A 26,235-nucleotide genomic window follows, 5' to 3' on the forward strand; every position below is an offset into this window, starting at 1 on the left:
TTTCATATATGCATTTACAAAATAGGTTGTGTGATGGAGCATTCCTGTTGTAGAAGTGGTGAAAGTTCAGTTGATGAATTCACAAATATGGTGGCATAGGCTAGACTAGAGGGTAAAAGCCCATTTGTTTAACTTTAAAAAAAAAATTGTTTTAGCATTCTGTAGCAACTACAATTGGCAGCATGCTATACTGAACAGGACCACGACAAGAAATAGATCCTGTACATCGCAAAATAGCCAAAAGATAAATTTTTGAGAACATAACTTTTATGGGAGAACATATGTTGAGTGCCCTGAATATAGTTATAAATATTTGTGAAAATATATTCTAAAATCCAAACCATATTTCTTTAATAATATTTCTGGGTCTGTTCATTGTCTATTGTGAAACATGGCTATGAACAATTTGTTTTAGAATACAGTGTACAGCTAAAGACACTCAAATGTCCATATTATGTTACATCAGTGTCTGCTATCCATGCGTACTTGTAATGCCTTTAGTTGCAACACACTTTGATGACATCTTAGCCAATGGTAGTAGGGAGGGCTGGATGAGTGGTCTCCTGCAAATATTGCCGTTGTGGAGGTTGCACTTTGCACTTTATGCTTGCTGAAAAACTGCTCCACATCGGCTCCACCACCAAGAAGAAAAAAATCATCAATCAAAAAACATCTCTTTTATTGAGCATCAGAAGATGCATTTATGGAACTGTCAGGCATCTAGTTGACGGTACAGTTGTAACAATAACATTGTCTGCCTATTGCAGGATAGGTTTAAGTTGGGTTAAATGTAAGGGTGATTTCCGCAAAGGCTGCACCTTTGTATAGCAATAATGCAGGGTAAAGTGATGGAGGGAGTAGCTACTGTAAACAATACAGTATTCGTGCAGTTTAGATAAATGCATAAAAGCAAACTTCTAACATTATGCAGCTCAGTAGAGGAAGTAGATCTCTCTCTCTCTTGCGCGCACTCTCTCTCTCTCAGGTGACCTGGAAACTCCCTGCATGAGTAAACCTGTCATAGTTCCAGAGCGCTGTCGCAGTGGAAACATGAAGTGAAGGCAGCAGGGGTTTTTATTTTTGGAGTGGTCATGGACACCGGGTGCCCGCTCCCCAAGGCAGGCTGTGGTTCACTTCAGGATGAGACGGCCCCTGTGACACTGTCTCTGAGCTGGGATTAACAAGCAGCAAGCAGCTTCCCCTCCCTCCATCAACACTCTGTCACAAAGGTAAACACAATCAAACTCACTGTCTGTTTTGGCACCTGTCGGCCTGTTGTTCTGGAGCCATTGGCATGGCGCTGATGAGGAGTGCTCTGCAAAATGTGCAGAGGAATGTTAGATAGGACATGCATGATCTGACATCTTTAAAGCGCGATCCATTTCAGTGTGCATGTGGACAGTGCATTACAGCTGCAAGGGACATTTCCGCACAATATTTAGGCAATGAGGGATGAATTCATTAATTAACCACATTTTCAAGAAACCTTCTTTGGTGAATGTCTGTAGTTATTTGCGGCTGGTGTGTATTTGGCTGAGAATGTGAAAACAAGAGTTGGTTGACGTCAACAATCCCCTGAGACTCTCCAAGGTGACGTCAGATCTCGTCAGATCTTCCGATGGATGGATGAATTGATGGATGAATGATACTGTAGACGGAGGATTATATTATGAGCCCCTGTACAGTATTGCAGCATATTGATTATTCAGTTTATTTACGATACCCATGTAAATATTCACTGAACTGTTGTTTGTACTTACTTACTCTGAATGTGAACTAACTAGACGTGGCTTTATATTTGCATTCACATGTGAGTTCACATGTGAATTAACAGCTTGTTGTTCTCCATGTTGATCAACTGTAGCTAGACTTAGCTGAGGTCATTGACACATATTTATTGCAAAGCTAATCTTACCCTTTCCTCTTTTGAGCTGCTTCAGTGGAAGTGGCCCAGATACCTTAGTGCCATAAAAGGGTGACCTCTCATATGTCGAGGCTGGCTTTAGTCTCTGTAGTCGTACAAGTGCAGTTTTATGATCAACATTGTCCTTGAGTGTTACGACAAAGACCTTTGTTTTGGAGTCTTGCACACAACCGTGTGCTCCAGTTCCTTTTGGGACCCTGATCTACAATTTGTCCTTCTAGAGAGATCTAGGCACAATATAAAGTGCAAGATCATTTATGATGATAGGTCATTTTTGTTATTGAAGACAAAAGACTCTGAATACTTTTATTTTTGACCGGTATCTGTAAGATGCTTCCCTTGTACCTCTCACAACAAAAGTGCATCTCGAAGTCGAAGTGATTAACTGCCTAGGCCTGTATGAATGACTACAGTCACAGTTGCTGCTGTCACACTCAGAATAGTTGGGGCCTACCATGAGGCCTAAAGGCAGTGGCGGAAAAAGTACTCAGATATTTTACTTAAGTAAAAGTATCAATACTGCAATGTACTTGTAAATGTACAAAAGTATTGGTATCAAAATGTAATTAAAGTACCAAAAGTAAAAGTACTAAAATGTTTGAAAATAGCAGATCTACAAGCTCGTTGTGAGCTTGTAGATCGTCTATTTTCAAATAGCCTATGTATGAAATAGGGCTAAAGTGGTTAATGTATGTTTTATAATGTAATAATTGATAATTGCAAAGTAACTAAAGTTCTCAAATAATTGTAGTGGAGTAAAAGTACAATATTTGCCTCCGAGATGTAGTGGAGTAGAAGTAAAAGTACTGAATATTGTTAATACTCCAGTAAAGTAAAAATACCTCAAAATTATACTTAAGTATAGTACTTGAGTACATTTACTTAGTTACTTTACACCGCTGCCTAAAGGGGCATTCACACTGGACGCAGCGCGATGTTTTCCTTTAGTTTTTCTTCGAGCAACACAATTCAATGTTAAGTCAACGAAAATATGGAATGGAGTGATATTTATATCGATGCTTGAAGCAACGCAAATCACATACGTTTTCAACACAAGGGATCTTTCCCAAAGTGAACAGAGCGACACCCCCATGTGTGTGTGTGTGTGTGGAAGTGTCCGGTGTAAATGCAACATAGCAACGCTTTTCCCCTGACTCGGGCGACGCAATTATTTTTAACGCATCCAACACAGAGCAAGGTTGATTGACTGCCCAGACTGGGGCAGGTCTTAACTGCAACAAGCAGGTGTTTGGTGTCATGAACTGTTTGCTCCTAGTCTAAAATTAGACCTTGTCGTTTTTACAGCCTCGTCTCCACAGAGAGAAGAGAAAGCTTAAGAGAAGAAAACAATTAATCTCATATGCTATATACATAGCTTGTAAAAACACACTAAAGGACTAATTTCAAATGTACACAGCCAATAAAACATTTTCAATGTAGATTAATTACATTAATTATTCATTTTTCATGACTAAAATTAGTTTTGACATGATCTCACTTCATGTGCCCATCATCCATGTAGAAACATTAGTTTATTTCCATGGATCATATCCAAGTCAGACGTTGTCCTTTCTGGAAGTCAATTTTCACATCCCGTTTGTCATAAGTAACCTACCCATAAACAACAACTTGTATGCTTTTCTATTTTGGGCTATGGTGTTTCACAAAGCTATACAACATCTTTAAGGTCCCACCAAGATCAAGGTTTTGAAACCTGCTAATGAGTCCATAGCCATGAGAGCCTTTCTAAAGCTGCCACATGGTTAGGTTTCCCAGGGCCATTAGTGTCAGTTAAATAAAGGATATAGGCAGCTGTGAGGGTTAGTCAACACAGTCCAAGCACACACACACACAAACAATTGTATTTGCAACCATTGTACTATGAAATTACCTATATGGGCCTATTTATCATAATTACAAATCAAACATCCTTCTGATTAACTTTATTTATTATAGTAAAAGGAAATGAGACATTTAAAAATGAACAGTTTTTGTCCAACATTTACACAGAATAGTACATACAGTCTAGATACACTATGTGTTGAGTTATTCTGCAATGATTATGAATATTAACAGTATGTTTGCATATAGAGAAAAATAACTAACCATTCTACACTTATAGCTAGTAAATTGTGTGCAGCAATAAAGACATTCTGCCAATATCCAAGTTTTTCAAGGATCCAATGTGTCGTTCACAATATCTTCATGGAACTGTCCCGCTGTAAAGCAAAAGAGCTCATGTCAATATTTTCATATCATTTAAATGATCCGTACAGAAAGTAAACATAGCAACACACACACACACACACACACACACACACACACACACACACACACACACACACACACACAAAAAGAGGTTTTCAACTATTGGAGAATAATCTTGCAATGTGCGATATCAAACAAATGTAGGTGGAAAAAATATATATTAATTACTCATGTGTGCCCCCCTCCAATTTAATCTGGAGGGGGAAATCAGTATCTCACCAATCAATAGTCTGATTAAACGTGATAATGTCCCATTTAGTGCATTGACATTATCCAACTGGTGTAATATGGTCTCTGGAACGGGTACTGGTGAGCAGGCAGGCAGCTGAGTTCTGGATATATTGAAGTTTATTGAGGACTTTGGAGGTGGTGCCAAAGAGGATACTGTTGCAATAGTCGAGGCAGGATGTAATGAAAGCATGGATGAGTGCTTCAGCTGCAGAGAATGACAGAGAGGGCCGGAGACGGGCAATGTTCTTGAGGAGGAAGAAGGCAGTTTTGGTGACCTGGTTTACATGGGGGAGGAATGAGAGGGCGGGGTCGAGAATGTATTTATGTATTCATTTTATTTATCTATTTGTCTTTCAGGGTCTCAAGATGCTGATGGAAGAGGACTACGATAATGGCTTGGAGGAAGACCTCGACCAGCAATACCCTCCTCCGTTACTGCCCAAACCAGGTAAAGACAATGCCAGGCTACAGAAGCTCAAGAAGAAGAGATCTAAGAAAAAAGGACCCATTCAGACACCGATCCCCTTTCGCTCCTGTTTGTCCCCTGTTAACGAAGCGAGCACAGACCTGGAGTACAGCGACCATCCCACTCCGCCCATGACGCCTGAAGCAATCTATGTGGGTGATGCTTCAGTCTCCAGTCTCCCTTTTGCTCCCTGCTACAGCCACCGAACGTCTCCCTTCCTTAACCTCCGGTGCAGCCCCCTCAGCCAGACCGGAAGCTTCCCCCAGCAGTCTTACACACTGCCAAACAATTTATATGAAGACCAGGTGGCTCCACTCTATGAGTGCTCCTCGTTTTTATTTGACGAGGCAATGCCATGGATGATGCCACCATCGGCTGCGCTGCGTCCACCTGGGCCAGCGCTGGTAGCAGCCCCCCCTCCTTTGAATTCAGCCACAACACCAGATTCCTGTGGGTCTGTTGTACTCAAAGCACCTCTTGTCCCACAACCTGTGCCACAGTCCAGCCCTAAAATATCAACTCACAGCCTGAAGCTGTCTCCAGCTGCCCCCAATGGGGGTTCAGGCATGGCTCCGTCCTCATCTACCCCCAGTGGTGGCGCAAGCGTGGCACCTCCTCGAGCCGCCAATCTTCCTCCAGTTCCTGTCCTGCTATCGGTTTCAGTACCTCAAAGACAACCCGTTATAACCAGCCAAAGGCAGACATACGCTGACATTAAGGACAAGACCAAGAGCCAAATGTCGTTGACCAGCTTGCATGCTAGTGATGGCGATTCCATCGCCAGCCAGATGTCCCCTGTTATGGCCAGGTCAGACATGTCAATTGTCAATGCAGTCCAAGAGAAAAGGTTTGATGCTTCTCAGACAAAGATTTACACATCCAAGGCCACGTTTTATGAGCTCTCCAGGCCCCCTTCAATTCAAGACTTAACAGGAGTGAATGCGTCATACCAGGGAATATCATTATCTACCATTCACAGAGAAAAAAATGCTGTAACTGTGTTGAGATCTGAAACCATTTCCCCACATCAAGTCCCTGTGTCCAAGACCCCTTCAGGGAGACCTAAGACACCCGCCTGGACACCCTCCCGGGGGTCCACACCAGTTATTGAAATATCAAAACCAAACCCACTTTTATTTGCTGCGAGTCCTGCTTTCAATTCGACCCAAAATCTGCAGCCTGCTGCTGTAAACAAGGAAGCGCCAATATACAAATCACCAATGCATACTATCAGTATGAGTAAGCCTCCCATTGCCGAACTGAAACAGACTGGATTTAATGACTCGATCCTCAACAAGGTTTCTCAGGACCGAACAAGTCATTACAACGACAGAAACAGAAAAAGTTCAGGAAGCGTTGGTGTAAAAATAGCACCCAAAGAGAACTTAGTTCAAGGTATGACTGCATTTGAACAAACAGAAGCCAAATTGCCACCAACACAGCAGTCCATCTCAGTTTCAGAGGGAGCTGTACATTCACAAATGACACAGCAGTCCATCTCAGTTTCAGAGGGCGCTGTACATTCACAAATGACTCCACTAATGCCCCCTACGATGCAAAACATGGGTTCCCATCCCCCTTTCATACCGGTTATTTTAATACCCAGTCACCCACCACGCTCTCCTATGCTTGAGGCACGGCAATCTTTATCATCACTACTGGGATCTCAGCTGGGATCTCAGCTGTCATTAGCGGGCTCAAAACCAAAAGTGCGGTCATATTATGGACTAACACCTGCCGAGTATGTTGCCTATGGTGGGTTTAGGAGTACGCCAAAATGTTACAGTCCTGTAGGCTTCAAGGTTAATGAACAGACTTCAACCAACATGCAGTCTGATGTTGTGCTAGATGGACCTTCTGTCTCAAACACTCAAGTGACCACATCCAAACCCCTCAATGGACATCAACCTGAAACGTCTTCAGTGGAGAATTCCACCACGCAAACTTCAGTCACAAGAGACTCTGAATCTCCGACGGAAGAGACTGCTGAGCTTTTGAAGATCAAGTCGGAAGAGGCCACATCTGAAGCACGCTGTAATGGAATACAAATGAATAATATGCCTATAGTGGACCTAGTAAAACCTGAACCTGCATATGGCTTGGCACAGAAAACTATGCAACAACCCACAGGCGAAGTATCCGCACCAAAAGCCTCATATTCAGAGGCACCAATACCAATACGTAAAGCAGGTGAGGTACACACACAAAGTGCAGCACCATATCAGATAGCAGAATCGTCAAATATAACTCCCTCTTACCTGAATGATAGCACTAGTCTGCTAAACTCTCCAGCTCTCCCAGGGAAGTTAGATATCCAGAATAGTGCAAAGGTAATAGATGTAAGAATACAGAATACTGTCAATGTGGAGAAATCATCCAAAATTATTAGCCCTCAAACTGTTCAAAATAATCCTAACATTATAAATGCCCCACCACAACCCTTACCAGTTGATTCAACTCACAAACCAATTCCCCTTGTACAATGTTATGAAATGCCCAGTGGACTTACTCCAGCAGACAATGTCCTAAATATTCAGGGTGCTGCCAAGCCATTTAATGAGCCTAAACACCTCCCAAAGCCTTTAGTAGAACATCCACCCATAAAATCAATAGATCCCAAACTCTCAGGGAAGGCAACCATTGATACGATGTCTGCCATAGGACTCCGACAGCACCCCAGCACTGGTCTAGAGGATGCACTAAACATCAAGGCAGTAGATGTTGCTAGTGTTCTAGCCAATGAGAAAAACATTGAGAACCGTTTGCTCTGCGAGTCTTCTAATATAGGCAAAGCACATGTTGAACCCCAGTTCTCAGATGCATGTTTTAATCCACCAAGCTCTACAGTGAGATCTATCCTTATAGCTCAGCATTCCACGACCAATGTGGTTGCTGTAGTCGCAACAAAGCAAAACACAGACATTGCACAACAGAGAGAACCAGCCTTAAAGACTGTAACTCACATAAAGCCTCCAACAGAAAATAAAATCCCCACCAATCATTTGCCTGGACCAGATTTTCTCACCAGGCCTTCTCAGACGCCAAGCATGTCAAATGCATTTGCTGCAAATTATATCTCACCAGACATGCCTTCCATACAACCCCCACTCCTCAGACAACCGATTACTGCAACCCCATTGCCCAATATTACAGATATCAAATTTCCTTCAGAGATTGAGCTACTCAAGCCCAAAACCGACAGTGGGGATATACAGCCATGTACGCCAAAAGTAGGATCCAATTACGACTGTAAAGCCATCATAGGAAGTAACCGGTCCCGAACGCCTACTGCAGAACCTTTAACTGCTAGCAAACCTGCAAAAAAGGCTACCACATGCGTGAAGTCTACTGCTGAAACTATACCATTGAAAATCCCTACTCAAGTGCCTTTACTGTCCAATCAAGCAAACATGACAACTGGGTCCCTCAGTAACACTGTGAATGAAACCAAAGTAGTTAGCCAGGAGATGGTTAAAAATGAACTACAAGAAAAACATGCCACAGGAAGTGCAGGTCTGTTGCCAATCAAAACGGTGGGATTTCCTCCCAGTACACCTATTATAGCAGAAAACATTCAAAGCAAACCAACTGTTGAATTAGGATCCAATCCTTCAAACGAAAACACACCTCTGCTGAACATGCTTGGCAGTCAACCCAAACTGTCAGACAAAACTTCCATAGGAATGACAAGTACAGGCAACTCTGCCATAGAGACCATCTCACCTGGACAGCCAGGAAGTGCAGAGAAACTTAAATCTAACGGTGAGAAACTGCAGCATAACAAAGACAGTTTAAGCAGCAACCAGCTTCACAGTATTGCACCCACCAACACCCACTTTATCAACAAGGCTGTTGTTGAAACTGCATCTTCAGTAACATTTAACACACAAATAGGAATGAGCAGCAAAACTGCCGTTGAAACGATTCAGCCCAGTAAACCTATCATGCCATCTAGCCCCATCATGAGGTATGTTTCACCACCAAGTTCTCCACTCACATCAGCTGCAAAGTCTGCCCCTGGTAGCTGTAAAAGTCAAACCAGACCCTACTCAAACTGGAGAACAGAGGGTAAACCACTTGTCAACCCTCTTGTCGAGCACAGCAGCTGTAGAACACCTGAGCCTAAACTGCCATGTACAACAACCATAAATGAGCAGTTCCGTTTTGCCCAGTCTGCTGTAGACATAAGACCACCACTAAAGCATCCATTAGAAGCTAAACACTTTGTGAAGCCTGTGGCTGACAGAAGAACTTCCCCTGCCCCGGGTTATGTTCCAGCTACCGCTTGGAGAATCCAGACACAACCCACTTCATTGCCAAGTCAAATCACTATATCTGCAGTCAATGGTCAAACTTCTGCCAATGGATTGGCAAACAATCATGTTGACATGATACATGTCAATCACTCTGTAATAGAGACAAAAGAATCGTTCATATTTAATGTACAAACTGCAAATACACAGCACCTTACACATCCTACTCCGAATAATCCCTTGAGAGATTTAAGTCCTCCCGGAAAAGCCATCAGAGATATTAAAGCCCTGCCAAGCCCTACTACACAAAGATACTTTGTTAGACCTGTGCCTGGGAGGAGAGACTCACCTTTCCCACATTATATGGAGCCTATGGCTTGTAACCATCCTGTAATAGAGACTAAACCCTCTACAGTTGTTATAAAAAACAGAGATCTGATTAACTCGCCCGCCACATCTCTACCAACTAATATGCCAGCCACTACTGTTAAACCTCCCTCAGTGCCAACTGCAAAGAGCATTTCTTGTCAAAAAACAGATGCCAGCATGAAAGCATCCTTAACTAAAACCACTACAATCCCAACTAATAGTCTGGCTTTAGATGTACATCAACCCCAGAAACAGATTGTACCTTCCCCATCATCACCCCTCCTTATGGAAGGAAAACCTTCCTCAGTAGAATCCAAAGATCCAATACTTTCTTCTGATGCTGTAAAAACACAGACTTCCCCTATGCAGGCTGAATCGAGGCTGTTCCCTGCTACTTTTGAAAGTAAAACTTCTATGACATCAATAATAGAAACTAAAGACTCCGTTAAGCCTTGCCCTGATCCTGCCCAGTCTAACACACATATTAACGCTCAGAGCCTTACTGAGCCAGCTATAGAAAGTGTAACCCCAGCAAACCCAGCAACAAATACTGACATGCAAGCATCCATAACCGAAGCCGCTGTGACTGATTCTACCACTCCTGCCTCTTTGCCGCAGGCCTCGGTCTCAGTCAAAGATCCGTCTACAAACAGAGGAATGTCACTGCCATCTCAGCCAAAAAGTGGACTAAAAGCCAAGGACGTTCTGAAGACCAAATCTACAGCTGCCCCGACGGAAGCCCCCCCAGACACGGCCTCTATGAAGTCAGCGACATCACCTGCATCTTCAACTGCTGACAAGAATGTTGCGGCCTCCGAATCCAAACCAGCGCAGAAGCCGAAAGGCCTCAAGGCCAAGCTTAGCGGATGGACGAGACTCAAAAAACACATGGTGGTGGAGCCAGAAGAGCCTATGTTTCCAATACAAGAGGGCAAAGCTCAGACAGATTCCGGTGGAACCATGGTGCAAGCCATTAATGACGCGACGCCAGCATCTCAGTCTGCTGGCCTGGAGGTGGACGAGCAAAAATCCGGCCCCATAGCAATGAAGATGTGGGATGCCATGCTCTTTCAGATGTTCTCCACCAAGGAGAAAATTATACAGCAGATCAAAGCTAACAAAAAGGATCCAGACCAAAAGAAGGCATCGAAAGACAACCAGGTGGAGGTTCCATCCTTTGTGAATCGGCTTCCAATTCTGCTGTACAGCCCCCGCTTCGACGCAAGGAAGCTGAAGGAGGCGGCTGAGAAGCCCCTGACTAAAATAGCCTCCGTGTTTGAAAGAGGGCTGCTGAATCGCAAATCTCAGGAGGATGAACGAAAGGACTTTAACAGAAAGGCAAGAGGATTTGGTGCACTGAAGAGGACAGAAGCTTGACTTCTTTTGTCGCCGCTAGGACGCTATATGCATGTCTTGAGTATTTACTGGTAATATGTGATTGCTTTTTCTCCTGTAAGAAGCTGTGTGAGATATGAGTCTCTACAGATCTCTTGAAGGAGGAATAGAAGAGAATTGAGATTTTTTTTGAGAGCAAATGAGACTGAGGCTGAGAATTTGGCCTCAAAGAAAGCATAATGGTATCACAGATGTCTGTAGTGGAATAGGTCAATTTAATATTAGCAAAGGATGTCCAACACCAGAATCAGAGTAAGAATCACACACACACACACAAAAATAAAAGATTATTATAGTTATATATTATAGTATCTTAAAATAAACCAATGAGTGATTGAGCTGATCATCATCTAATTTAGTACTGTCAGACTCTTTCACTGCTACTGTATTATACATTTTTTGTTAGAAAATGGCAAGCACATACTTTATTTCATATACCCTAAAGTAAACAAAATCAACCCTAACAAACAATACATTTTTGGGTCTTTACTCAATATTTTTTCATAGAAATTATTTTTCATAGAAATATTTTTTCATAGAAATATTTTTTCATAGAAATGTATTTATCATTGTACTCAAGAGCCGTGCAGTCAGCATGAATCTTTGCAATATTTGGGTTGATTTTTCTCTCTTGTTAATTGTTTTGTCTGAATGCATGTAGATATTAATTTCAATGTGATATTGAAATCACTTCATTTGTCAGGCTACATTTATTTTTTCTATTTTTTCTAAATGATGCTTGCTCTTAGCGCCAACTGCTGAAAGGGTAACTTTTTGTTGTTGTAATCTCTCTGTGTGATAAATAGGGCTTTTACATTCCTGGAATAAGGGCAGAAGGACATTGTATGACAGGGCAATTTGTAGAAATGTAGAGATGACAGAAGGTATTTGTATGGTGAGTGGAGAACAGAGCGATATGGTATGGGCAAAGGACAGTTTCCGTAGGTCTTGTCTAGATGAAATGTATTATGAGTTATGTGGGATCTGGTCCAGGGAGGGAAACTATAAGCTCTCAAAAGGAACCAGCCATTTTATTTTCTTATAGAGCAGACCAATTTACTAGAATAGATTTTTGGAATAAAAGAGGACCTAAACTGCACCAATGATTGGTTACCTGTCAAAAGTGGATGATAGAGAATAACTCATGATCAGCAGATTTGTCATTAACGTAAAGTTCAAACAGTCAGACATTGACTGGTAGATATTTCCCACCCTGGTCCTGAATCCTGAATGACATGGAATAGTTTTGATAACCGTATGGCCGAAGAACTGAAGATAAAAGAAAAGACTCGTGAAGAGAAAAGTGAAGAGCAGAATGTAATTTAGTAGGTGGTCTCTATTATTTCGTGGCTTCTAAGATTTATTCTGCTGCTACAGCAGTTATGAGCATATTTTTTTATACTTTTGTTTGTTCATTTCTGAGATGGTGTTTAAAGTGGTCATTGTACCCAGATACCAATAATGACTTATACGGAATTATCTGTGTTTGGGTTAAAAAAACTGACTTGACCATCGTGTGATTGTTAAGATTGCATAAAGTTGGACGGAAAGCCACATGTCTCACTTCTGTCATTATTTATGTATGATTTTTTAAAACCAACGTAATCACTTCTTATTATGACAAGACATGTCATATCAGTCCATTTGAAAGTGGTTCTTGTCCTGTGTGTGACTCCCAAGTTTAAAGTAGCATAGTGTGATATTTTCCATAGTCACAAGGCCTGAAAATAATGTATAAGGGTTTCATTGAAACGCTACTGAAAAATATGTGCTCATGCCAGACATCCATCAGACAGTTTCAGACAGAATCTATACTGCTGCTCCCAAAGCAACAGTGTCACATGTTTTCATACCCCAAGTATCTCCCAAGACTGATACGGTATGGGACATTGTGTTCTGATCAATTAGATTTCCCACCTGATTGTATTTATTTACTAACAAATTATGTCAATGCTTGCCAACTTCTCTGTAAATCTTGGCCCCTGAGGTGTGGCAACCATATTTGCTGCATTCAAGTACTGAGGTGTTAATTTATTTTGTAAAATGTATTTTACTTTTAAGAAGTTATAGTCAGCAAAAGACTTAAATTCACTAAGTCTCTGACCTTTGCTTTTTTAATGCTTTATCACAGATAGGTCAGTGTGTAGATAGACACCGAAGTGCAGAGAGTAGAGAGACAAGTGAGAAGACGGGGGACAGATTCAAACCCCAGGCCTCACACTCACTGGCTGAACCACCATAATAATATATGAATACGTTACATAAATTAGCTTTTTATTTTTCTTGCATCCCTGATTGAATGAATATGCGAGTGCATGCATGAGCTATGCCATTCTCTTTTTTTGGAAGATTTTGGGAGTGACATGCAGCAAAGGTCCGCCCCGCCCGGCACCATTGGCACCCCAAAAACTTTAATTGGTACAACCCAAACCATGCAACCCCATATTTATTTATTTTATCGATTTATTTAAACTTGATATATTTTATAGCAATAATTTACATCTATTTCTTGCAAGCATGGGAAACAGTACTGTAGCTCTATCTACCCAAGTCATGGAAACTAATATTTTAAGTATTTCATAAATGTATTAACATAAGTAAAACATAATTCAGACTTACCAATAGTAAGCAGGTAGTAAACAGGACATGGACATTTCCTACAGACTAATACGTTTGAGAGGTTTCTTACCAGGCTGATTATCTGTGCATTCAGTGTAGCCATCATCGTCAACAGCAACCTTCTCATATTTTCCATGGCGCGTCACCACAAATTTGTATCGTTTTCCAGAGGAGCTCCCCTAAAAATAGGAATGTTATATTACTTTAACAATTAACCATATATACACCAGAGGTAAGTTTCCCATTTACAGACAACATTCGCTAAAGTCTTTTGAGTTTGCATGCAGCTGACCTTTCCTAATGTACCCTGCCTGCAGCATCAAGATCAATCGTCACAATCAAGGACAAAGTCAAAATTAAGGTGGACTTTTATGAAACTTGGAGGGAGGCAGTGAAGTGGTGCCAATTTGTTTTTAATTAGGATGTCCAGTGTGTGTCCCTGTCCACAATGACTCAATACAATGTACAGTATCATCAAATCATAACACAAGGCCATTAAACCGTATAGTTCATATCACCACTAGTGTCAGGCAGAAACCTTGTATGTCCAAAAAAAAATGCTTTTCAGGAAATGGAAAACAAACCTGTGTTCCAATGTGGTTAATATTAGTCACAAGCTCTTGTCAATACTTTTCATTGTATGAATAAAACCCACATCAAAATGTGTCACGACGATGTAAAGTGGAAGTCTTGATCCAAAAGTTTGAATTTTTTTTTATTCCTTTGAACAATTTGTTTTGAATTCTGAAAAATAGGGATTATGATCTCCAAAACTGCCAAGCACATCAAATGTCAAAACAGATTGTTCATCAAAACAGATTGTTCATCAAAACAGATTGTCCATCATGGACATGCATGACGTTTCAAGCGGCAACGCTAGTTGCCCCCGACTAGGCTTATAGAGTGTAAATAGGTTGTGGAATTGCTAACAAGTAATTGCAACCTTTAACCGTCAAAATGAATGAACACCTATTTTTTATGCCCATTAACAAATTTCTTCAATTGCTATAACAATTCATTATCATTTTTTTTTTATCAATTTCAGGAAATCTGCCACTAGCCCTTCCATAGGCTACAAGTTTGACAAGTTACATTTAAACTGCAGTGTGAAACTTGGTTCTCCTGCTTTGGAGAGCAAAAGGCATGGGGAGATAATATTGTGTTAGTAGTTTGAGGCACCACTACTGGTCAACCTGTAGGTGTCCTGCCCAACAACAGGATCTAAATATATGTATCTATTCATGTGCCAAGCTGCAACTATACCTGCTGCACGTTCAAACAGAGATTATTTCAAGTGGATCAAACGTCTATGTAAAATAAACACAGGATCCTACCTTAAGACTTTATAAAAGGCACACTTGTGAGATGATCATACAGTATTCTTTAAACTTAAAACATTTTGAAATGGGAATGAAATAGACCAGGGGTTCTCAAACATTTTTGGCTCAGGTCACCCCTGTAAATAACCTCTTCATCCACGGCACCCCTGAATTACATTGTTACTTTACTTTTTTTGTCATATTAACGGTACGTAAATATGTAAATCTTTCCCCCAAAGATACAGTAGGTCACGAGAAAAATATTTGTTGAGAGAATATTTGTTTCCATTAGGACAGACTGAAAATAACTTGTATACTTGGCGTTTGCACTTAAACTGCAGTATTCCTATTCTGGGGGGGAACATTCACAAAAAATAGCCGATCTACAAGCCCACAACGTGACGCGTTGCGAGCTTGTGGATCTGCTATTTTTGGTGAAGAGACTTGATGTACTGTAGGCTGAAAAAGAACGCAGCAAGTACAGTTTAACTGAGGTCCGTTTTTACTAAGTATAGAGGGTCTAAGTGGTTAAACTGAAGTTACTTTGATGAATTCCAAATATTATCAAGTATTCTGAGGCACCCCTGGACTTGCGTCAAGGCACCCTAGGGTGCCACGGCACCCACTTTGAGAAGCCATGAAATAGACAGTAGTTTAGGAATGGCAGTTCCAAACAAGGCCAAATTAATATCGTTTTGGTGTAGAAGATGGTTGCTTTCTACATAAAATTATATCAAGTGAATTATTAAATATCCTAGAGCTAGTTAATTTTTTTCAGGTTACCATTACTACTTACTACGAATTAGTTTGCTGTGTTGTTGTAATTGAACCTAGACACTAACCAACCAAATCAAATTCCTTTTATGTGCAAACTTAGTTGGTCAATAAACGTCTACAAATGGAAACAATGAACACTTATAGGTGTGAGCATGCATACCTTCCCTGCTCTTCCAGAACAGACTGCATCACCAAGGTTCTCCCATAGGTTCTTCTTGCACCGCACATCACCTGGTTTTATTTCCTGCAACAATGAAAACACTATTGTAAGTTGTCAACCAAGTAGGCTACTACATACTACATGCTGTGTCAGTCAGATGAAGGTAGTTTTTTTGCCCTGATGAAGACCTTCCGAGGTTGAAACATGTTGGCAGTTGCCTTTTATTAAATAAAGGCTTTTCCTCTTTTTTACTCCTGAGTGCCTGGATCGTCTGTTGTTTTTTCTCATGTTAGATGCTGTTTGATCAGTGAGCACCATTGACACTTTTAACTATTGTTAACTTTTTTGCATCTCCTGTGAGCACCTGGTTGTTCAGTTTTTTTCTAAGATAAAAATACTGTTGACATGTATTAATCAATCCATTTATCCATCATATACAGGGCATATATACTGTACATTAAAATGCAGTGCAATGTGCTTCGCTGTAAAATATAGCGCAAGTAAAAATGTACAGGTCAGATTTCAGAAAAGATAAAAATCTGACAATCAAACCCTGACCGAAGGTCAGTCAATGAGCCACAGCACAAAAATGTCAACCCAATGTAAGACTGAAGTTTGACAATTGCCCCACAAGAGGGCAGACATTCGTACATCTCAGCATCATTGACAGATGAAATAGTGTGACATAAAAGACACAACATGAGAATATTGTGAATTTCGAAAAAAGCACGAAATCAAACAGTTACCTTTGCTAAAGAATAGACAAGAAATGTAAAGTTGAGCAGAAAACTGAGCAAGAGGAGATTAGAGATAAGAAAGAAATTAACAAGTTACTGATCATGTCACAGAATTGGATCTCAGTAAGAACAGATTGCAACATAACAGAGAAATGAAGTAAGCACATCACCAAATATTCAATGGAGCTCCTGTGTCAACAGGTAAAACTTTACTTAATCTTGTCCATATGTGTTAGGCTGTGTATTTTAAGAGAATGCAAGTAAATCCCTGAATTTAACAGATCTTTACCGGGTGCACATACAGGTTTCAGCATAAAGCCTTCTGCAGTGTGCAGTGTTACCAATGCTGAGGAAGGCTTTATGATGAAACCTGTACATTTACCTGTAGTTTACCTGCCCCGCCAGGTAAGTGCAGCAGGGTTCTGATTCAGGACTATGTATTAGCCTTTGGAATAAAAATAAATAAAAGAAACATACTAATACACACCTCAGAGTGTATACAGTAACAACTGTCAAGTGTCAATTAATGTTTATTATTTGAAATTGTATCACGTTGGCATTACATGTATTGGAGCATTACTGTGTGATCCAACCACTTTTTGATAGTGTTACAACATTGTATTAAAGCCACTGAATGAAGTGAGGTGTTAAAATCAATAACTCACAGCTGTTTTGGAGGCAGAACTGCTTTTGGTGCCATCGGAGCCCCCTTTCACCCATTGGTTGATGAGCTCAGCCACACCTACATTGATACTTTCTACGTCCTGAGGGAAATAATTGTTACGTCATCAGTGTGTCAAAACATCTGGCTTTGTGTGGTTTAATTACAGGCATAAAAGACGTGCCCCTTTGCGCAAGGGGGTTAATTTGTACAGCAGTCGATTTAAATGTTGACTAAGAACAAATCATGATCACATGTAATAAGTTATCATTCTGTGTTGTTCATGAACATGTCACAATATGGATGAGACATTGAACTAATATAAACTCATGGTTATTCATTAGGTATTGATACACGAAGTCATATGGTATTCATTGCAGAAACATACAGAATATACTGCATTTCTTATAAAATATTGGTCGTATTTAAATCACTCAATGCTTCAGGGCCAAAATTCATCACTGACTTGTTTTTACATTTAATTGTATTTCTTTTACATAATGCAACCACAACAAGTTTCAAGTTGACTGAGTCCAGAGTTTTTTAGTTTTTGTCTTAAATCTACATTTTTATTAAATGTTTTAGTTCATGTATTTTAGTACTTCTACAGGGTCTTTCTTTATATAGGTTATACTGTCACTGTGTGGATGAAAGCACTTGGTGTTAACCTTTGACAGTGGGACTTTCATGGAGTGTTGGTTCCAGGCGTCACCAGCCTCAAAAAGGTTCTTTTTGGAGGCTACAGGCTCTGTAGGAACAGGGAGGTCCGGCAACAGCTGCTTGGCCGCATCCTCAGACGAGACCTGCACAGGGAGACATACAGTTGACGTACAATCTGTCATAATAGGAAAACATATAAGATATTATAAGTAATATATGACATCATAATATAAGATAGGATATATGATAATATGTAGGATATATGATAATATGTAAGATATATATATCTGTCAGGCAGGAACCAGCTAACTCCAAAAATTTCATTTTTCAGGAAATAAAAAAACAAAAACAAAAACAGAGTTAGGAGGTTTTGTTCATCATTGATAAGAACAGCTGAATGGACCTCCAAGTTCACAATGAGGTTGGAGGTCAAAAGGGGGTGGAGCCTGGAGTCAGCAAAACCAGCTAACTCCACCCCCCATTGCTGGAGTTAGCTGGTTTAGCAGAAAGTTTGAGGATCCACTGGAGTTAGCTGGTTTTGTCAGAAGCACTTTTTAATACTTTTCATGGGTTCAATATTTTTTTTACCAACACACAGACAGTAAAGGGTGTTCAATAGCCTCATACAGACCGAGATCCACATGGGATCCATGCAGTTAAATTAGACCTTGTCATGCATTTGTCTCCAGTGGTTGTGGTATTATTACCTTGACAGCATGTGTATACTGCTCCAGCCTATTGTCAATCTTGGCAACAGTCAAAGGAGGTGGCGTCTTCTTCACACTGTCAGTGCTTTACAGAGAACAGGAACAATCGTTGGTCAAGGAATACGATTAGTTATACTCCATCCATCGATTTTGGGGTTTGAGCAGATAATCAAATGACACATTAAGCCACTGCAGAAGTCACATTTCATTCATTAATTCTCTTTCTCTATGCATTGGTAACAAGAAGTCATCCGAGCATTGCTACAGCTAGAGCTAATAGTTCTCAGTGGACATCAAAGTAAAAAAAAAAAAGAATGTCTCACCTGTTCTTCAGAGAGCGGCTCAGACACTCTGTTCTCTCAGTGATCTAAGATGAACCAAGATTGGATATAGAATTAAAACTGGGGGTCCTTGAAAGTAAAAAGATTGAGAATCACTGGTCTAGAGGTGGGAGCCATTCTATTAACCACTTGAACCCCAGCATTATTCACAGCTGTAAACACAGCAAGAGGAATTACCTCCACCTAGTGGTAATTGTGCCACCTGCAAGTTTAATCCACCTACCATTATTTGGAGGTGATCGACTCTAAAATATGTATCAATTGTACCAGCCGCTCTTACGGGTTAAAAGGTTGAAATGTGAATATGAAATCAGACCACAGCATGTTTATAGAGCATACCTCCATGAATACCTAGCACAGATATGTGCAGTAGTGTTCATGTGTGTCCATTGTGTGTGTGTGTGTGTGTGTGTGTGTGTGTGTGTGTGTGTGTGTGTGTGTGTGTGTGTGTGTAAAATGCTACACTGCATATTTCTGTTAAATTATCCATTTGTAACTCAGAGACTGTTAATGGAACTAAAAGGACCCCTCCATTAGTACACTCAGAGTTAAATGAACTGTTGACACTCACCGTGCATGTGCTCTCTGCTGTGACTCTGGCCTCCATCTCATTCTGCATAACACAGGAAGGCAGGGAATTAAATACATGAACTGAACAATGTCTTTCGTGACATTATTCTCAGACATTTCTGCTTTATTAAAATCGCAAAGAAGCAGAGACAGAAGAGAGAGGGTAGAGACAACATGCGACACAGGTTATAACCTGGATTAGCACTTTACCAATGTAGCACGTGCAACACCTTGTTGCGCCAGCAGGGTGCCCCCTTCTCACTTAAGCAATGCAGACACTATTGGCAAACACAATGGCATCATGCACAGCAAAAGCTGGCTATATTTTTTCTGGATTAGAGCGTTGGCTGTATTACAAAAACAACACTATATCCACAACACCACATTGTTTGCAATGGACTCCTGCAGACAGTTTGGCAACTCAAAGAAAGTTACCAACTCATAACTCACATAACACTCATAACACGGTACAAGCACAGGAACATAACTCTGATGACACATGCGTGCAACTTACTGGATAGAACTGAATGAGAAGTTTCTAGCGGGTGGCATGTGGAGCATGAAAGAGACAAGACATCCAAACATGACTGACAGAACTACATTCGTTTTTACCTCCACCACCATTTGTTTGTTTAGCTTTTGGCAAAACGACTCAAAAGCAGGTGGTCAGATTTTCATAGAACTTGGTGAGAATGAACAGTAGGCTGGCAAGGTCAAAATCCTGCTGGTCAACCCTGGTCATGCTACCTTGTGGGAATGTACACTACCCAAAGAAATGATTCACCTTTGATTCAAAAGGGTCAAAGGTCAAGGTCAGGTGGAAATGACATTTGCATAGTTTTGGCAGAGGTATGCACTCTAATGATTTCAATCTTTAGTTTTCAAACGATCAGGCAGTCCACCGCCATTTGCATACTTCTGTTCATTTGTTGACCTGGCATCCTATAGTTTCAATGTATATAGTATTTATGTTTTGATATTATAATGTTTAGACTAGATGTCCTAGACTACACCATCTCTATGCATTTGATGTATTACCTTGTGTTTACCTTGCTTACAGTAAATCATTCTGGATTAAGAGCATCTGCTAAATTGTAAATTGTAATTATTTTATTTATAGTTTAGAAAGCTGAGTGTGAGAGCTGTTAAGGATTGTCATGCTCCCCAGAGGATGAATCCTATCAATAGTATTGACCCCATGGCCTTTCCTCTAGCACCACCCTTAGGCCAAATGTTCCACTTCCACACACACACTACATCTCAAAATCTAACATGCAGATTGCTGTGAAGCTTGCTGACACATTCATGTTTCCCAGAGGATGAACCGTAACCATTTGAGTGACCCCATGACTTTTCCTCTAGCGCAAAAAAAAGGTCAACGTTGAACACAAGCTATCTCATAATCTAATATGCATAACTGTAGTACCGGGGTTTCCAGAACGTGGCAACATGTTTCCGGTTCTAGTTAATTTTCCCATAGCTTCGTTTGATTGGCTCGTTTGATACGGTAGCCTATGCCAACTATTGGAAACCTGCACTACAGTTATGCACAGAGCCTACAGGCCGATTGCAGGGTGAACTTGTATGATTTTGATGACCCCTTGGTCATGGACCTTCCTCTAATGCCATCCTCTGGCCAAAATCTTCAGTTGGGTGTAAGGCACAGCACAGTCTCTTGGGCCTGCTAACAGGGATTTTAGATTATTTAGACCCTGTTTAGAAGACAACGGCAAAATAAAATAACAGATGTGCCGTCCGTTTAGACGGCAACGGAATTATCGGGGGTTGAAAGTGCAACAAAGTGAAAACCCTTTCCAGAGTGGAAATCTTTGAAAACGCTCCGACCTCGCGTCTCCATGTAAACATGGAATACAGGGGAATTCCACAAAACGTGTGACGTCATGGTTCACGTCGGCTCTGGTGCAGAGCCGTAGAACCATTGTTGCCATATTTTGTGAGAGAAATAAGCAACCAGGTCAAGGAAAATAAGCCCAAAAGAAGTTACTATAGGCCACATGAGCACTTTAAATCCAGGCCTGCATCGGCTATTTGAAAATAGCAGATCTACAAGCTTGCGATGCGCTGTGAGCTTGTAGATCTGCCATTTTCAAATACTCATGCAATAAAATGTGGAATATTTGGATTATTTTTTTAAACATTCTAACAATTGCTCCATGGCACAACATTTATGAAAATATTTGAGAAATACTGGTTAAAATAATAATACAAAATTGGAAGCAAGCCTAAATAAGCAAGTACACTTTAGAAACAAGCCCCCAAAAAAAAGAACCACTCTGCATGTACACAAACAGCTGTGATAGGAAGTAGAACGGAAGTGGTTCTACGCATGTGTGACTGGTCTATCTGGCAGTGTGTCACCGACACACTGGCTGTTTTTCTTAACATTATATTTGTCTATTGTTCTTAATATTGTTTTTCTAGACATGCATGTGTCTTAGCATTTAATGTTTATGTCCCTTGCATATTGTAAAGCAAGCACTCTTAGGTACATTATAAGAGATCGTTTTATACATTTCTTAGCTAAAATTACCTTAAATGTTGGACTCATGGGACTAAAAGGGTTTATCGATTGCTCCTCTTCATTGCCAGCAGTGCTGAGTGTTGTTGAGCTTTTCTCTTGAGTCACCTCCTGCGTCCTCCTCCGCTCCGGGGTCCCCCTCTCTCTGTCCTCCTATGGGTAGAGTCACAGTGGAACATCACTAATAGATTCAGTGTTCACAACAACAGCAGTACCCCAGACACTACACGGATACAGCTGGCTCTAAAACATGCCAGTGTTAATTTACCCCTGAGAGTGTACAAATGTAACCAAATGTACAACTGGCTACATTTGTACAATCTAAGACTTAGGGATATTTCACTTTCAAAAAAACTTTTGGTCATTTTATCGTCTACTCAGGCCTTTGTGAGCCCCCCAGACCGTTTTTAAGTTGCTCGATTCAGTATTTAGACATTTGATATTCATTTTATCAGACACGCCCCCTTCCTATACAAACCCAGTGTAACTTCAAACCATGTTAGATTCATCAAAAACACCCGTCCTTGGTTCTGGTGACTCACCCTGCCCCCCTAATATGCGAGGGGGACGTGTTTTTTCAATTACTTTTTTCATTTATTTTAAATATATTTTTTGGAAAATGAAAAAATAATTAATGAAAAAATAATCGGAAAAACACGGCACCCTCACGCATTAGGAGGGCAGGGTGAGTCACCAGAACCAAGGACAGGTGTTTTTGACGAATCTAACATGGTTAAAATGGAGTTTGAAGTTACAATGGGTTTGTATAGGAAGGGGTCTGATAAAATTAATATCAAATATATAAATACTGAATCGAGCAACTTAAAAACTGTCTGGGGGGCTGACAAAGGCCTGAGTAGATAATAAAATGACCAAAGTTTTTGAAAGTGAAATACCCCTTTAAAATAACTATTTTTATTAAATTTTTAACAAGAGTTGTAGTATACGTAGAAAATATATTATAGATAGTAGTCGTAGTACTAGTAGCAGCAGGAGCAGCAACAGTGTTTTTATTCATCCTGTCACCCACCTCCTCTGGGATGCGATTGTGCTCCTCCTCCAGCTTATTGACACCGCATCTCTCCTCCCATGGGTGGTTGGAGTCTCCCATTTCCTGCTGCTCCTCTTCCACTCTGCACCTCAGCTCCTCCAAACCCTGCTCCAGTGTCGCCATGCGACACCGTAGGCCCTCTTGCAGTCTCCTCTCGCTTTCCGACAAAGCCTCTGCCTCCTCCCCACACACCTCCACTTTTTGTTCAGCCAGCCCACTGAAGCAGCAAAGGAGGAGATATTGAAATTGAATGTTAGTTTTCACCTGCCAAATTAGGCCTACACAACCCTACACAAGCTTCAACCCAGGACCTTTTCCTGGTTTCCCAAACATAGGTCTGCAACGCATTTTGGGTGGCGGACCCGCTTTTATGGGTCGCAAGTAAATATCATGGTCCCTACAAAAACCTTCAAAACCCTTCCACAAACGTAAGACACAAAAAAATATCGGAAATATGCAAGATTTTTCAAAAGTAGAGAAAATAACCAATCGACAAACTCAAAACTGTTTTTAGATTGTAGTTTGTTCATAATAATTTTTGTACGTTTGGGTCCCAGCCAGGAAGACACCAAATTTCTCTTTTGGATCTTGAGCTGAAAATGTCTGGAAACCCCCGTTCTAACAGGCCACAGATTGAATTTCTGCCAGCAACTGTGCATCCTTCCACAGCTAATGTATTAGTTCTCTCAGGATGAGAGCATCAACCAAATGGCTTAAGTGTGAAACTGGATTAGAACTGTGTCATATTGGGTCGTAAAAACCCCTCACATTCATTTCCCAGTTCACTAGTTGCAATTGTTTCGTTTTTGTAAAAAGCACTCATGGGAAATTCTGACAATGGCACAATTCCCTTTGTTTATTGGCAGTGGTCACGTTGTCGAGCAATACAATGGGGTTTTAACCACCAGGCCCCTTCAGATCAAGAAATACTTTTTTCCAGAGGCAAACATCGTTGCCTCTGCCTCATCGTTGACCAGAGTCTCCCAGGGGTCTATAAGCCCCCTCCTTTTTTCTCCTCTATACTAAATCTCTTCACTGAAAATAGGCATTCTTCAAGCCCACAACGCATCACGTGGTGACGCGTTGAGGGCTTGTAGATCTGCCATTTTTGTTGACCGTTCGCCGGTTTTCGCCTATTGTGACATGCCCAGAATAGGGAAGCTAGGGTTCATGTGGGTTAGCCGTGTTCTGCTGTGTTGCTGCGTATATGTCCTGATATAAATAAAATACAGTAAAAATGCAATAAAAATACAGCAGAGCTTTTTCAGCATCACCAGTGTGCAGACTCTATTCTCTTTTAAAGGCTGTGTTCTCACCATGGTTTTATTGTTAGGAGGTTCTGGTAGGAGGTTCGGTCTGCTGTGTGGCCATTGGTCCGGGACCTGGCGTCCTGTGGCATGAATACTGTGGAGCTATACGACATCTTCACTTCCTTTTTATTGACGCATATCTGGAAGAAGCCAAAAGGATTAAAGTAGTGGTTTTCAAACTTCAACCCCCAAAAAATTATATGTATTTTGCGGTGGAACCCCATCAGGAAACATTTTGTGCCAGGGATTTGAGTTGTTAAAATGTAAAAATAAATAAAAATATATACAATCTACAAGCTCACAACGTGTCGCATTGTGACACGTTGTGAGCTTGTAGATCATCTGTTCTCAAACAGCCGATGTAAAAGGGTTAAAGTGGTTGAACTGATTTTGAAGCTATATGAACACATTTAGGACGCCCGGAACCCCCTCAAGGACCCCTGGGGGTCCCATTTTTCAATCTTAAGTGCTCGAAACTTAATTTATGTTTGAAAAATCCCAAACGAAGCCATTTACTGACAACATCAACAGTAAAGAATGGCGTGTGCCGTGAGCTCAATTCTGACCCCGAGTACAATGTCAAATATAACTTCACAGTAAAATCTTCTGTTAACTTCTGAAATTAAAGCTGAAATCCAGAACTTGTTGTTGTTTTAAGGAAGAAATAGTTATTTAAATGATGATGATTTAATCAGTATAATAGAGTATATTGTAACTAGCACATCTGCAGAGGTTGGAGGTGGTCTACCTCAGGTTCCATTGACAAATTTAGATCCTTGAGTCGAGTAGGACACCTACTGGTGTTCTGTATTAGCTCAGTGGTAGAAATGTGGTTATCTCATTCAGGATTTATACTATGGAGTTGCTGGATGACCTTTTCATCCTGGTGTGTTCTTGAAGCTTCGCAGGACAGGCTGCTTCCTCCCACAGCTTCCTTCTCCTCCGACGGCCTCGGATTTTCTTTGGGTGCAGGTGTTGTCTTTTCGGTCCGCCAGTCCTCCTGCTCCTCAAGGGGACGCTGGATACGTGTCATGTCGCTGAAGCCCTCGTCTTCCTCCACCGACGGCTGGTGGCTGGCCTTCAACTCCGTGTCACATCTGGAGGGGACAGAGGACACGGGGAACTTGTTTTACTTTGGCTTTTTCCTTTTATGTCATCCGTTCCAGGCTGCGTACTACTTTCCCCAAGAACAAAGCCAATTAATAGACCTAAATATCACCTTTTTCCTTCGCCAAAGACTTAGAGATAGACAAAATGGTGCACTTGTTTTTTTTTTTACTCACTAAATGTTTTAATAATATTTCACTAAACCATGATGTAGTGATTGTTGTTACCCTCCAGTCAAAGACATTTCCTGCTAGCCAACACAGCATTAAAATCATTTGAAAATACTTTTTATTTATTCATATTTATCAAATTCATATCGTGACTTAGATAATTTGATGTGGTTATGTGGTTATAGGTGCTAACAGAAAGGTCTGAATTTTGAGCCTCCAAATAGTATTCTGCCCAACAAAAAATCTACAAAGCCAACTGTGATCAAATTGTACTGACAAGAAAAATAAAGGAAATGTAACTTCTTAACCAAACACCAATCATGGATGGATTAGCTCCAATATGATGAGTTCTATAAACAGAAGTGATCGCCATGGCACACAGGACATAATTTCATTGCAATCAAAGGCCGACAGGTTAATGATTATCAGCTTGTGACGTGGATGAAAGGTAAACTTAGCAACACAGCAACTTGGCCTTGGTTAAGATGTTATTGTCCGACAAGACATGAAGTTACACACCATATCCAACCTCAGCACATAAACCATACACACAGCAACTCTCTCTGTTTTGACAGCATGCTACTGAAGTGTGTAATTTGGA

The 26,235-nt window shown here is 40.8% G+C and overlaps 2 protein-coding genes across 3 annotated transcripts in view; one reads left to right on the top strand and one right to left on the bottom strand.

Moving 5' to 3' along the window:
* The first annotated feature begins 600 nt into the window (after nucleotides 1–600).
* On the top strand, nucleotides 601–12,445 carry LOC308086074 (uncharacterized protein). Its single transcript, XM_080429433.1, has 3 exons — nucleotides 601–730; nucleotides 986–1,229; nucleotides 4,781–12,445. Exon 3 carries the CDS (start codon nucleotides 4,790–4,792, stop codon nucleotides 10,886–10,888), a length of 6,099 nt encoding a protein of 2,032 aa, XP_080285559.1. The 5' UTR covers nucleotides 601–730; nucleotides 986–1,229; nucleotides 4,781–4,789; the 3' UTR covers nucleotides 10,889–12,445.
* LOC308086079 (uncharacterized protein) overlaps nucleotides 3,905–26,235 on the bottom strand; it is a 26,825-nt gene continuing 4,494 nt past the window's right edge. The window contains exons 3-15 of one of the 2 annotated variants that reach the window (XM_080429447.1): nucleotides 25,232–25,454; nucleotides 24,364–24,497; nucleotides 23,027–23,264; nucleotides 22,009–22,149; nucleotides 19,972–19,995; nucleotides 19,459–19,500; nucleotides 18,870–18,913; nucleotides 18,547–18,631; nucleotides 17,848–17,982; nucleotides 17,184–17,282; nucleotides 15,782–15,865; nucleotides 13,596–13,704; nucleotides 3,905–4,143 (exon numbers count right to left, since the gene is read on the bottom strand). In XM_080429447.1, coding sequence (XP_080285573.1) covers nucleotides 4,097–4,143; nucleotides 13,596–13,704; nucleotides 15,782–15,865; nucleotides 17,184–17,282; nucleotides 17,848–17,982; nucleotides 18,547–18,631; nucleotides 18,870–18,913; nucleotides 19,459–19,500; nucleotides 19,972–19,995; nucleotides 22,009–22,149; nucleotides 23,027–23,264; nucleotides 24,364–24,497; nucleotides 25,232–25,454 — 1,405 coding nt within the window. In that variant the 3' untranslated portion in view covers nucleotides 3,905–4,096. The remainder of the gene's footprint in view (nucleotides 4,144–13,595; nucleotides 13,705–15,781; nucleotides 15,866–17,183; nucleotides 17,283–17,847; nucleotides 17,983–18,546; nucleotides 18,632–18,869; nucleotides 18,914–19,458; nucleotides 19,501–19,971; nucleotides 19,996–22,008; nucleotides 22,150–23,026; nucleotides 23,265–24,363; nucleotides 24,498–25,231; nucleotides 25,455–26,235) is intronic. The other variant, XM_080429448.1, reaches the window with a different exon arrangement.

This window comes from Gymnoscopelus braueri, assembly GCF_963280865.1.
Source record: "Gymnoscopelus braueri genome assembly, chromosome: 1".
In the NCBI taxonomy this organism is placed as follows: Eukaryota; Metazoa; Chordata; class Actinopteri; order Myctophiformes; family Myctophidae; genus Gymnoscopelus; species Gymnoscopelus braueri.

What these genes read in the sequence shown, in the direction of transcription:
- LOC308086074 (XM_080429433.1), top strand. Translation starts at nt 4,790, where the DNA reads ATGCTGATGGAAGAGGACTACGATAATGGCTTGGAGGAAGACCTCGAC.